This window comes from Sparus aurata, chromosome 6, assembly GCF_900880675.1.
Source record: "Sparus aurata chromosome 6, fSpaAur1.1, whole genome shotgun sequence".
Classification (NCBI taxonomy): domain Eukaryota; kingdom Metazoa; phylum Chordata; class Actinopteri; order Spariformes; family Sparidae; genus Sparus; species Sparus aurata.
The window spans coordinates 19134461-19148987 of NC_044192.1; the positions used below are offsets into that span (position 1 = coordinate 19134461).

At 41.0% G+C, this 14527-nt stretch overlaps 1 protein-coding gene across 3 annotated transcripts; it reads right to left on the bottom strand.

The window, feature by feature from the left end:
* Nucleotides 1–15: 15 nt before the first annotated feature.
* On the bottom strand, nucleotides 16–14488 carry patz1 (POZ/BTB and AT hook containing zinc finger 1). 3 transcript variants are annotated; one of them, XM_030421491.1, is made up of 6 exons: nucleotides 12776–14488; nucleotides 11318–11381; nucleotides 11045–11216; nucleotides 9219–9377; nucleotides 5462–5674; nucleotides 16–5046 (listed from the first exon to the last, which is right to left on the bottom strand). In XM_030421491.1, the coding sequence occupies exons 1-6, from the start codon at nucleotides 14026–14028 to the stop codon at nucleotides 4568–4570; spliced, it is 2340 nt and encodes a 779-aa protein (XP_030277351.1). In that variant the 5' UTR covers nucleotides 14029–14488; the 3' UTR covers nucleotides 16–4567. The 3 variants fall into 3 exon arrangements, with proteins under 3 accessions (XP_030277351.1, XP_030277352.1, XP_030277354.1); XM_030421492.1 differs by lacking the exon at nucleotides 5462–5674; XM_030421494.1 differs by lacking the exons at nucleotides 5462–5674; nucleotides 9219–9377 and having other exon boundaries at nucleotides 12776–14487.
* Between the last annotated feature and the right edge of the window lie 39 nt (nucleotides 14489–14527).

The window sequence follows — 14527 nt, forward strand, 5'->3', positions numbered from 1 at the left end:
AAGAAGAAAGGTTAGGAGCTTTTTCAGTTGCAATTTATTTGACGCTCACCTCTGTACCAACAAGAGAGATGAGACTCAATAACAGAGTACAAAAACAAATATCTATAGAAAAGTATGCTTATATTGAAATAAGTCCAAAGATGTTATAACAAAACATGTAGCCCACATGTTTTAAGAGCAATCTTGTTGAGTACGATGATAAAATACCAAGTTAACATATTGTACATTTTCTGTGTGTGTTTTTATACAAAAGTGTCAATGCAAGTCACTCTGTACAATTCCTAACCTTTAGAAAAGAGGACCTTTTTTAATCCACTGCTGTGCACAATCAGTATTTGGAAGGCACTTTGCAACAGACCAAAAGCACAAAGCAAAAACATTTAGGCCTAAATAATCCTTGAAAATCAGTTTTTTTTTTCTTTTCTTTTTTTACACTGGAGTACCAACACGAAGTGAAAACAAAAATCATATATCCCAGTGAGGAAAAATAAACAAAAAAAGAACGTCACTTCCTTACAGCATCAATAACAAAAACAACCCTTATTACCTTTTCAAGAAGTAAATACTAGTGCAGAGTGGATCAAAAAAGGACAAAAAACTTGGTCAAAGACATGAGTCGTGCAGCTGGCAGTGTGAGCGCTACCAGAGCAGAGTGACAGCGAAAACCATTACTGCCACCAACCAGTGATCGACATTCAGTCCCCAGCTCGGCTCGCAGGCCAGAACATGCAGTTTTACACTTCCAATCGAATGGCCATAACTTAACATCCCTCCACATGATAGACGAGAAAAAAAAGATCTTTATATCTACAGGACCACCATTGACAAACACTGATCATATTGGTTGGTTCATATATATTTATATATATATTTATAGAATGTGTATATGAATAGTATATACACTTGTTACAATCACAACATAATCATAAATAATATAGGAATGTACGGAATTTAACAGATTGAATTACTCACAAATAAAAATTAAAACAGAAAAAACACAGATCAAACACAGACGCACATGGAGACATGTATATTCTTTTTTTTTCTTTTTCTCTTTTTTTACAGAGCCATCACCACACACACAAACTCAAGCAAGCACGCACACACAGACACGCGTGCACGGACAGACAGACAGATGCACGCACGCACACACAGACACGCGTGCACGGACAGACAGACAGATGCACGCACGCAAGCAAGCACGCACACACAGACACGCGCGCACGGACAGACAGACAGATGCACGCACGCACACACGCACACACGCACCCACGCACACACACAGCTAAGCCCCTTCAATGTTGGATGGGTTTGATTTTCATAATGATTCGGGTTTTACAACACAAAATGATGCACTGACCTATTAGAAAGATGTTAAATCGACTGATGTGTGAGTGTAAGAAAGTCAATATGATACAAGATGTTCGTTTGGACACTTGTTGTTTTACAGTGGCTCTCTTCTTTAGAAGTGTTTCAATGCCACTTTTCTGTCCTTACTGACACTGATCTAAAACCACTGATCTTTTTTTTAAAGAGAAATGACCTTCACACACACACACACACACACACACACACAACATCTTCTAATCAACAGCATCCTGAGTTTTCTTTTAAGACGTAAAACCAATCGAGAACCAAAGTTTAAATTAAAATAGGGCTTTACTAGTTTACTAGTAAGGTAAACTCCACAAATTCTACACATGACAGTGTGTTTACAGGTTTGAGGGAGTACTACTGCATATGTTAAAAGAGTAGTATAAAGTCTTTTGTGGCTCCATAGGAAGTTGCGTGTAATACGTGTATTAAAAATGTACACATCTCTGGTTCCGTTGCATCAGTTCTTATCACTTGATCATTTGATCCATCATGAGTCCAACAGTGTTACAGGAGTGCAACGCTAGACCAGTGGACCGCTTTTTGACACCTGGCACCAACATTACCCACAATGCTACAGACACTGAATGACGTCACTGGAGGCAATTTATCAGATTACATGTAGCTTCTTCTAGTGCCACCAAAGACTATGCTTTAGTCAAGACCTGTAAACACAAATGAATGTGTACAATTGGTGGAGCTAACCTTTAACTTAGTTATTTTCGTTAGCAATTAATTGCAGATTGTGTTCACGATTAATAATTTAGTCTGTAAAATGTCAAAAAGTATGAAAATGGTCATTACAAATTCCCAGAGCCCAAAGTGACATCTTCAAATCGCTTTTTTTTTTATCCAACCATCAGTCAAAAACACAAAGACTCTTCATTTACTGCCACAAATGACAAAGAAAAGCAGCCAGTCTTTACATTTAAGAAGCGGAAACCAGCAAATGTTTGACATTTCTGCTTGGAAAATGGACAAAACAATGGATTATTAGAATAGCTGGGAATTAATTGCAGCTCTACATTACAGTGCAGCGAGATTTCAAATCAAACAGACCAAACCACAAAAGTGAATTTGAGGCTCCCGCTGCATATTGATTTGAAGTGCTCGTCACAGGAATGTCTTGGATTAAACACATTCAATGGATAGCTTGTGCATTAACCTAGCGACCATTAGTGCAAACACAAGACATGTCATCTACTAACAGCACTAGCCGATCTGACAGGTGAGCAACACAAAAGAGTAAAGAGACACTGGAGAATTAAATCAAGCGCAAGTATGTGACTCTGTAAAGGTTGCATTACATTTGGTCGGTCCAGAGGTTGGTGGGTCAGGGTGTGACTCCTTCGTCCAACACACACATTAACCACACATCTCCATTTAACATAATTTAGATTTAAACATTATCAAAATGAACAAATCACGATTTTTCATTAGACAATTAAAAAAAACTGTACACAAAAGCGAGGGCGTGAATAAGTTAATAAAATATAATCTACATTTCTCAAAATATATACTGAAAATATACCTGACCTTGGTCCCTGTTTAATGTACACAAGTGATTTAAGCCCTAACGAACAAGAACTGGAAACCTTGTCATTGTAGGGGGAGGGTACAAAAATCATTCCTAACAAGCTCAAGCCCTGTCTCAGGACAAACTGTACAGGTTCAAGGCATTTTATCCGAGTAAAAAGTATTTTTTTCAACAACAACAAAAAAAAAAAGGTATGCCTGTATGCAGTATCGATCATGCTAATAATGGCTTTGCTCTCCTTACTTCTACAATTCACGTATGAATACTTCATTTTAAAAAAATCATCAAATCAAAAATCATCCAAATGAGATGCCAGCAGATCTGCTTCATTTACAGCAGCAATCTCTCCAGTCTTCATACTTCATACCCACTCAGGTTAAAGGTGAATAGCAACATTCCTTAAAGCCCCACACCCATTGGATTTTGATATTTCTATGATATTTCATGTCCTTTCATATCCTATCCTTCCTGGCAATGTTAATGAGCCACACTGTTCACCAAATATTTTTTAACAAATAACTTAATGCTTGATAACAACATTTGAGGGATCATTGCAAAAAAAAAAAAAAATTAAAAAATGGTAAATCAGCCAATATATTGATAGGGGCATTTTTTGACTCCACAGTATCGATATTGGCCCCCAAAAATCGAGTATCGATCGGGCCCTAAAAGAAAACCAACCTCAAAATGAGAAAGCAGAGGCGCAACTGGAACTTGAAATACAGTTGTTTTTTCTGTAGGTATTCCTAATTACTGACTAGTCAAATGGTGGTGGTTTAAGTCATGATTTTTCTTTTCTCCTTATTCTTTACATCTAATGACGACACACAAAACACTATGGTGTCATTTTCTTCTCTGAGGTAGCTTAATCATTTTCTATTTTTGCGGTGGCAGATGGGCTTTGTGTGGATGCTGTAACAATTGAAAATTAAGTTTCATCAATACACATTTTAAAAGTGCTTCAACACTGTTGTCCTGTCAATAGTAATTCATTAAGGTCCTTGACAGTTACCAGTGCTACTCAGAGGGCAGAAATCACGGTGTATGAAGCTGAAGAAAACTGCTTCTAGTAAATGTGCCATGAAATAAGCTTCGGGCCTGTTAGGAATGCTTCTTGGAATAATTTACAGATTCAAAGAAAACCTGCTATCAAAACTGAGGCCAATTTAAATCCCTGTCCTTAAGAAAAACAAAATCCTTCTTAAAAAGACGCAGAGAAACAACATAAATACAGAATTCACGGATAGACAATAAGCAATTACTTGTTTTAAGGTTGCAGTAAATAATTCATCTCATGTCAAGAAACATTTGTGCAGCTAAGAAAGCTCAATAACACACAAGCCAAAAAAAACTAATGGGAGCATACCGAACTTAACTTCAACAGATCCACGTCAGGTAAAGGACATAAAACCTTCATGTCGTTTCTTTATAAAGAAAATTAAACACCGTACACACACTTTTCATACTCTGAAAAAGTAGAAAAAGTAGGAATCGCATCGCAGTCTGTGACAAAATATATTGAATACACATTAAGCAATGTCACCAACGGAAAAAGTAGTCTTGAGGCAAAGTTATTCCTAAATACAGAGCATCTTCTGTGGGCAACCCGGATTTATCCTAAGAATCAGAGGCTTTGCAAGGATTTAAGCAAATGTGTCACTTCCCTCCAAAGTCGATTCCACTCTGACCTGCCTCAGCGTCCACCAGTGAAGAGGCAAACGCAGACTGGACTATCTGAAAGCCAAATGACTCAAGCAGAGACATGTTTTGTTGAGGGGAGAAGGGAGAGGTCAGGGAGGGGGCCAGCTCATTTAAGCCAGACCCTGAAACCCCCTGAGCCTTCTGGGCTTTGTGAACTCTGTGCTGGTGCTTGTTGAGGTAGGACTTGGTGCGGAAGGCCTGGCCGCAGATGCCACAGGTAAACTTCTTCTCAGGGTCCGTCTTGGCTTTAGATCCTTCAGGAGACCCCATGGTCCCCGCAGAGGCTCCGTTGCAGGCTAAAGAGGGCATCTCGAGCTCCGGCCCATCGGGTTTGTGGGGGGATTTAAGCTCATCGCCATTGGACAACTCCCCAAATGAAGGATCTGATTCTTCTGATTCCAGGTGAGGACATTTCCCAGTGTTTTCCTGCCCGTCTGTGGTGAAACCATCATGGATAGGAAGGCAGAGAGTGAGACAGAGACAGAGAGAGAAAGGGGGGTAAATGGGAGGAAAGGGAAGCGTGAATTAGGAATATTGGATTATAAAACAGATTTTATCATATAACTTTGGTCCAGTAGCTGGCTGGCACCTGCAAAACTTAAAATTGAATTTGAGTGAGAAGGTTCCATCACAAGCAGAACCAACTGACAATTTTACACATGAATCACTAAATATAGTTTAAAAAAACAAAGAGACAATTCTTCAAAATGTAGCTACAGCATTTAACTACACAATCATCTATCTCATTCCATTTGCCCAGTGTCCAATGACAATGCTGTGTTGCTCATCCAACATGTGGGCAGTGCTAGCACCATGCCCCCACCCATCCTCCTGCTTGACCGTACTGACCTGCGACAGGCCCATGGACAGGGAAGCCAGGCAACCCGCTAGAGCGACACTCCCAGAAATATGGAGCCCCACCTGCCTTCCCCATGAGCAGCTCAGGCTGCAGGCCCAAGGCTGGAGGGCCAGGCTGGGGAAGAACTGGGTGTCCAGAGAGCCCATGAAAGCGACCCTCTGCCTCAGACGAGGTGAGAAGCAGCTGGCGACTGGCGCACATTTCTACACAACACCCATCCAGGGGAGAAAGGAAGGGGGAGGGGGAGCAGACACAACAGGCCGGCGGAAACCATACGGACAGAATTACCTTCGTTTCATAACTAGTGTTTAGAAAGCTGTCTATTGAAGCAAGCTAGACAGACTGGATAGTTTGAATGTTGATGAGCAATGAAATAATTACCTCTTTCCTATTTTCCCCTTAAGCAAATACCAAATCACTGAATTTGGTGATTTGTGGTGTAAAGGAATATCATAATAATAGACAAAAACAGTTGATATTTGTGGTACTTTCAGATAAAATTAAATCAAAGTGTGTAACATTTGAGTACAGACCTTTCTCACACTCAATGAAGGGGATTATACACATTAAAAATGACCAAACTGTTAACTTGACTAAATAAACATGCACAAAATCTTCCAGTTTTTGCCCTTATTATGAAAAAGACAATATTCCTACTGAGCTGTTTTAAAAGCTAATGAATATTCCAATAACATTCCTGTTCCATGCAGCCGTGCATACTCCAATAATGTGGCTTAACATGTCGTTTATCGCGAAAACCTTCTGATACAAGTCTTTCATCATGTTTAAAAGTAGTTGTTGGTTGGTTAGTTGCAAACTGCAGTAAAAAAAAAAGTCCTAAAACCCTAGCAAATATCGGGGCTCATTTATCGTGATCAGAAAATGCAACATTTGGAAAAAGGCCTAATAATATCTGAACATCTAAATGGAAAATGTTGTTGACATGAATTCCGTATATTGTTTCATTCAGAATAATATTGGAATATTAATGTATGCCTGTAGTCACTGTCAGGAAACTGCTTGAGTGAATGCTGGCTCCCTGAGACAACTTAAGGAACAGAAACTCATTACGATTATTAGTAACACCTGTGCATCCTGCTGTGACATGCAAGAAGACCCCGGTGAGAAAAGTCCGTACTGTGTATAACAAAGTATAACGTTCACTCACTCACACTCACACACACACACACACACACACACACACACACACACACACACACACACACACACACACACACACACACACACACACACACACACACACGCGTAGCTTGTTTGTCTCAATACATGGCGTGACACTAAATGGTCGCTAAATTGCAGTACATATAGTGACAGTACACATGTTTAGCCATGGACATTTTCAAGGGTAACCCTTATTTTCTGCTTTTATTCTGCTGATGTATCTGATGAGCTTGATCACTCAGAATTAAATCATTAAAAACTAAATGATTGCCTGATTGATGAGTTATCAGCTCACCAAATGCTAATTGGTATTCACTCAAAATTGCCTAAAGGGAACCTTACTGTCTGAACACCTTATATCCTGGATGAGTTTGTTAGCTTTGTGGTAACTATGGTAACTGCTCAGAGAGGGGGGGAGGGGAAGAGGTCTGCTCATTTAGTGACACCACAGAATGGCTCCACAACCAATTATTTAATCCTCTAACAATTTCAGCAGTGCTGCTCTTAAACTGACTCATTATGGAAATAAGAACAAAAAGACTAACTTGCATAACAGCATCACCTGAGCCATGAGCAGGCAAATAAAAACAATGCAGCTGTCCAAAGGACACATCATTAACAGCACGCATCATTTCATATCTGACTGTGCATATCTGTGAGTCATTGTGTACGAGTGACATGCTGTTCTGATCCCAGAAGTTGCCGTCAAAAACTACGACAACCAAAATCGATTAATCCTGAATTTACCTCAAAGGAAACTGCTAACTCACTACCACTTAATAAACTTGTCCAGTCTCTGCTTGCCAAAGACGGATGCTTTTCCCCAGCTAGGCCGGGATTCTAAGGTCAAAATGGTGCTAATTAATTCCTACTTATGGTATTAGGACAGATAATATCACTCATTAAAAAGAGGCTTGTACAGTTTCTCAAAATAACTCCTTAAGGGTTACCTCACTAAAGGAAAATGTCAAATATCTATCAAGTTGGTTATCAGCACATATGTACAATATGATATCATGATATGAGATGGTATATGATCTTAAGATTTTGGATATTGTTATATCCTGAAGTGTTGTCTTTTCCTGGTAATTAAGGTTTGCATCACAGTTAAGTGATGTAATTTTCTGAGCTTACCACTATTAATCATTGAATCATTAAAGCCATATTACTGATGATTATTTACCAAAACTCTAATTGTCTTAATAATTTGTGAATGTGCCAATAGTTATCCCAACATTGTCGCAATATTGAAATCAAGGCATTTGGCTCGAAAATATTGTGATATTTGATTTTGTCACCCAGTCCTACCATCTATTACATGCTTTTTAAAAAGGGAAAAATATCAAAAAATCTATCCTGTACGACGACAAGGTTGTATTTCAGAGCCCTAATAGGATCTGCAGCAAAATATCTACTATTGCACAATTTACAAGTTGGTAAACAAAATGACTGGGCATAATTAGTTTTAATGAGTTATTAGGTGGCTAATGTTTCACCTTATAAAAGCAGCACTTATATGAATCATTTTGATAGCCAACCTTTGGTTGGTAATTATGCCAATATATACAGCATAGTTTTGTCTCTGATCATTTGTATGTGATTGAGGCTCACATTGTGCACTGTCTCTATGCTACTGCTTCTTCCACAAGAATGGAACAACTACACAGGTTTCATTAAATCTGTAAATCTGCAAATGGAGCACACATTAGGACGATCATGCAACACTGTGCATTGTTGAACAACTGCTGATGGACCAGCCAAGCAGAAAACAGACACTGTTAACCAAACGATGCTATGGCCATGCTGGACAGACATACATGTACAAAAAATAAAAAAAAGACAAAAGTGACTCTTGTCTGTTGTATACGGTACTTCAAGCTACGTCTTCACTCTAAGTAGTACTATTTAAAATCAAATAAATTGGATTTATATAGCCCAAAATCACAATCACATTGCCTCACAATCTATATAGTGAAGGACATTCTCTGTCCTTTGACCCTCGGTTCGAGTATCGAAAAACTCTTTAGAATGTATGCAAGTAATTGAGTCCTCTGCCTACTGACTTGCATTTATTTTAGTCAATCTTAAAACATGCAATGTGCATAGATACAGCATAAAATGGTTTCTTCCAGTCATTTCTACAATTCTGACCTTTGACATGAGACAATGAGTACACGTGGGTGTTTTCAACACCTGTCCCACTCTTTATGCAGCACTAGGGACTGAAAATGGTGTAGTAGTTAGAAAATAAGTAGAGAAAATGTTCTCAAAAAAGGTGTGGGATACTTCCAACTGTTTTCCCTCTAACCAATTACCATAGAAAGGTTCTGTATACACTGCCCCCTTTGAATAAAAGATGCCAGACATGAGCTAGCACAAGATAAAGCCAGCACATTAAATTTTACGACAGTAAATGTTTGAGCAAAAAGCTTGGCAGCAGAGGTTGATGTACGCTTGTGTTTTAAACATACACAAAGATGCAGCAGCATGTTTCTCCAAAAAGCAGCAGAGCAAATGAAAAAGCCAGAAACATGGAGGTTTGGGATGGGGCGGCCGGCTGCTTGCCTTCCAATGAGCACTGGCGTCCCATGTGGTAAGGGTTGCCGTTGTGCATCTGCAGTTCCCCCCTTGGCTCAGGGAAGGTGTGCATTGTGGCAGAGGGGGGCAGTGGAGAGCCATGGTGTGTCTTTATATGCACCTTAAGGTAGGACGCAGTGGAGAAACCTGGGACCAGAAGAACAAAGAACAAGGCAGTTGTTTGACACACTCAAGGCCTTGACTGCGAAGAGGGGCGCCCTGTTGCACAACCACAGGCTTTTCGTTGTCAATGATCTGATGACTGGTTCGACCAGATTAACACTTGATAAGTGTTAATGATTAATTGAGGGGAAGATAAATCAATATCCATCTCTTTGAATTTCATCTCTCAACAGTGAAGACTATCACAATGTTATGGGCAAGAGGCAAAGATATAAATTCCCATCTTGAGGAAACTGTGATGCACAGGGATTTTATCTTAGCTTCACTCTCTGATTAACCAATGATGCATTTGCAGGTGCAAAGTTGTCTATATTTCTGCTCACCATTTATCTTGCCTCACCTCTAAGAGCCCTGGAGTGGCCATGGAGACAAAACATATATACTGAGGCCATGTTTTACTATATAAAGTGCTCAAAAAACGCAAATCGTTCCAACCTTTTGATAAAATGGGATAAGTGTATATACTTAGTTTAACGCATGGGTAGGCTATCAGGACGCAACTATGGTATGTCTTGATCCAAGTCTGACCACCGTGCATAATAATGCACACAACTTATTCTACACACCGTTAGCTACCTTTTAAATAAAGACACAGCTTTTTGCCAGCTGTTTAAAAAAAAACACCTGCATACATTTTTTTTTTTTTTATCTTATACCCTTTTATACACTTAACCCATTATTTCAGTTGCAGCTTTATACATTTCATGTGACTTATCGTGTTTGTACTTGTATTTGTAAATGTAACACTGCCCTTACTTTCTTTGTAAAAGGCGCACTCATGCAAAACAAGATACAACACTTTCATCTGACCTCTGTGAAGAGAAAAATGGTTGAATTAATGAAAAAATTAAGTCTCCAGAATAATCTCAACCAGTTCAACCACAGAGGGATTCTTGTGTTTGTGCTTTTTGGGCACAAAAAAGCAGAAGCCGGGGAAGCCTGAAAACATTTTCACCAGGGAGCACCAAGACTTTATGTACAAGGTAAAGACCAACTTTCAGACATATTTGTCACATTTAATATGTGAATTCTGTCTACAGACGAAACAACAACAACAGCAACGGAAGAAATATAAATATTTTGTTAAATTCAATGCATCATGTCCCCATAAGACAGTGCATGATCCAGATGGAATGATTTGAATCAAGATGTAGCCTTTACCTTCACAAGGAAGAGGCACTCATCTAAGTCATTGCGTTTACAATTTTGTTTGTGTAGCACCATTAAAATCAGGAAGCAAAAGCAACTAAAATAGGACCCAACACACCTTGAACAACACTTTGGAGAGTCAAGAATGTTTGTGCTTTCTCCTTAAGATATTCTGTGACTCTTATACAGTACATTTCAGTGTTTATGGAAGATATTTAACCACCTATTATTTCAATGTAAATCCAAAAGATGCAGTAGGTGACCAATTTCAAATCTGGACCAACATTAAAAAAGAAACCAAAACCCCTCATTCATTACAGTGACCTCACTCTACACACTGCAGAGCCAACCAAATACCAAAACCCGGTCACGGCAAGCTTTTATCCCCTGAGTGTCCATGACTTCAGTGCCAACTGAATATTTGTCTGGACACGAGGAGCTTGTAACAGTGTGGTGCACACTGAGGTATTTTAAACAATTACCTTTGTTGCAAATGCCACAGTAGTTATGCGTTCCTTCACTGTGTTTCTTGAGATGGTCTGTCATGTAGGCAGCGCGCAGGAACTTGCCACAAACTTTGCAGGGGATTTTGTCCTCATGGCATGCGAGGTGCGACCTGAGGCGATCTCTTGTGGCAAATGAGGCATTACAAATCTGCAAAACAGAAAGCAACATGGTAACATGTATTATGGTTTAAAATCAGCAGTAGCTAAACTGTGGGATAATAAATCTGATCTGTCGATCTTTATGGTTACCTGGCACTTGTGGGGTCTCTCTGTTGTGTGAACCTGTTTGATATGTCCATTCAGGTGGTCTGGTCTAAAAAGAAAAAAGGAAAATAACATTTGTAATGGAAATTAACCATAGATGGACTGAACATACACGCTCCTACACAGCTAAATAAATTTTCTTACCATTATCATTCTTACCTTAAACTGTAAGAAAAATCTCTGTCTTTGTTAAGACTTTGTCGTAAAAGACATTTTATTTCCTTTTATTCCATTTTATTCATCTTTGTACTTTTCCCATGTTAAGAAAATGTAATGACTTGTTTATTACAAAACAGTGATAATAATGGTCAGAGCAAAATCAAAGTCACTCCTAGACTGTGTACAAAATGTTTTCTCCATACAAAAGAGCAATTATGATCCGAGAGGTTTTTAATAAGTTTACCAGACAAAAATCTAAAAAAATAAAAAAAAAAGTATTAAATTGAAATGTATTTCTATTGTTTGGGTTAAATTATGTAATGATGCTAATACACATTCAAAAATGTCTAATTTTGGTTTTCAAAAGAATGGTTAACTTATTTTGGGGGGTGACATGCATGAATTACTTTTCTCTTGTCGTTTTGTTCATATTCCTGGAGGATAGCTTAAACTGATAAGAGTTAAGGACAGGCATATGTAAGAAAGAAAATCTAAACGTAAAGAATAAGGTTGAACATGACCAGTGCACTTCCAAACCCTCCCTCTTCCACATTTTTTGCTTTCCTTAAGCTGTTAGCATGCAACTTCTTGTGACTTCTCCTTAATTTTTTTCTGCATGTACTTTAACCTCCACAGCAGTAGGTGGTGGCAGTGAGTTCCCAACAGGGCCTGAGAACACCGAGCCTGGGAAACTAGTTTCTGCGGTTGAGGCCAAATTACACAGATGACAAGTCCTTAAGTGACGGTTCTGCAGTTTTGTGAGAACAGAAACAGAGACACTAGTGTGTGCTAACACTGAAGAGTGTGTCAGTGTTTGCAGAAAGTGGACTTCCTAAAATAGCTTTGGACTCTGTCCTGTCTCTGTTAATTAGTACCAACTTTCAAGAAGGGCATTAGTAGCTTCGCCAATTTGGCTGTTTTAAGGCTAAAGCTGGACATCAGGCTGCTGGTGATAGAATAGCTGACTACATGGTGTGTCTTTGTATTTTTGTGCATCCATCAAAGCTGATTAAACAGGAACATCTGGGCTGTCAGGAACTGCTCCCACTAGCTCCTGTTTTTGTTTTGTTTTTTTTGTTTTTGTTTTTTTTACAAAACTGGGTTTAACCTGTAGCTACTGTCCTTTAGGTATTACATCTCACATGCAGATATGTAGGGTTGCACTGCAAAAAAAACAAAAAAACTGCAAACTGTGCAGGGTGTCTGATGATTGAGGCACAGTCACACCAGTGTGTCTGTACCAACTCCACAACACTGGACACACTGTCAGTGGAGTCAACTCACCTTGAAAACCCTTTACCGCAGCTTTGGCACACATAAGGTTTGCCGACAGACCCGTCATGGGACCGCACATGGTATGACATCCTGTCCTTGCGTTTGAACCGGAGCCCGCACACATGGCACGCATACGGCTTCTCCCCGGAGTGGGACAGCTTGTGTCGGTTCAGGTGGTACACGTCGCGGAAAACTTTACCGCAAATGTCACAGCCAACATGCCGCCGGGTCCTCTCCCTTTTGCGGCCGTTGTCCATAGTCAGCCCTCCGTGTACTTGCACGCCGTTTTCCAGCAGACCGGGCTGAGACATGCCCGACATGCCGCCCGCCGCTGTCACGCTGTCACCGACGTTGTTGTTTACACCGCCGGTGTGGGCTCCGTGCTGCGCTTCGTGGTTCTTCAAGCGGGAAGCCTCTGTAAAAGCTTTACCGCACGTCCCGCAAGGAAACAGCCCATTGTCTTTCTGCGTGCTGTGATTAAACTGTACAGCCTCCACCGGCCCGCCAGGTTTCTTTGGTCTCCCTCTGTTCCTTTTCGACCCGGGGGAGCCAGCGTCGTGCTGGAACACGTTCCCCGGCATTTCCGTTGATGGGGACACGGAGAGTCCTTCCACAGGCTCCAGCATCGGCACGGAAGACTCGCCGCCGTCCTCCAGCAACACGACGGCGGTGTCTTCGCTCCTCTCCACATGCATCTGTGCATTGTTACCGAAGCTCTGGCCGTTCACCAGCATTCCCGTTCCGTTTACCAGATCCTGCTGCTGTGCCACCGGGAAACCCAGCTCCGTGGTCCCCGTGGCCTGGAAAAGGCTGGCGTCACCCCCGCGGGAGGTCGGGACGAGAATCTGCACATTGGACTGTTTGATCACCTCCTGACATATCTCAATGACTGACCGCATCAGCAGAAACTTGGCAGCTGTCATCAACTCCGGGAAGCACTCCAGTCGCACCACAATCCTGGAGGTGTAAGCGAAGTCCAAAACGTCTTTAAAAACTTTCGGGCTGATGGTGTGCATCTCCAGCTCCTTGGCGTCGCCTTCCCCCTCTGTCTGGCGACTGAAGACGGACTCGAAATACTCGCTGCACGCTGCTAACACAGCTTTGTGAGCAGGGAAGCTCTCCTCGCCGACGCGTAATATCACATCGCAGAACCTGCCTCCATCTTTCCTCTGAATGTTGAGGTTGTGTAGCATCTCCGCACTGTGCTTGCTCACCTGGTAGGTGTACGAAGAAGTCCAAGACGGCTCCGCTACCTTCTCCATGCCGAATTCATCCAATAACAATGGTTGTTAACAGACGCGGTCGAAGAAAATGACGGATTTTTGTGTGGACGATATCGTGCCGTTGATTCCAGCTAGCTACAGGATCCAACACCAGCCGCCCCTCCCCGTCGTTTTAGCATCTAACGTTAAAACGTTAGCAGTAGCAGCAGCAGCAGGGAAAAATGGCAGCCCCCCAGCTTCCTGTGAACTTTGACCCCGGTTTTCTTGAGGGGTGGGGGTCGCTCTTGTCTTGTGAAAAAGATGTTTCCCTGCGGTTTGAATCTTTTTTTTGTTGTCATTAATGCTTATTTAACTGTAATGACAGCCTCCTGGAAGAGCAGAGCCCCTCGCACCGCAGGGGGCTGTATGTCTTCAGCTATGTGTAAATGTTAGCGCGCAGGTCTCTTCCTGCCTGCTCTGTTTGTAAAACCCCTCCCCCAACCAACAAACCACTAACATGAAAAACCCCCTTCTCCTCTGTGCGAGCGCTGTCTGTGCG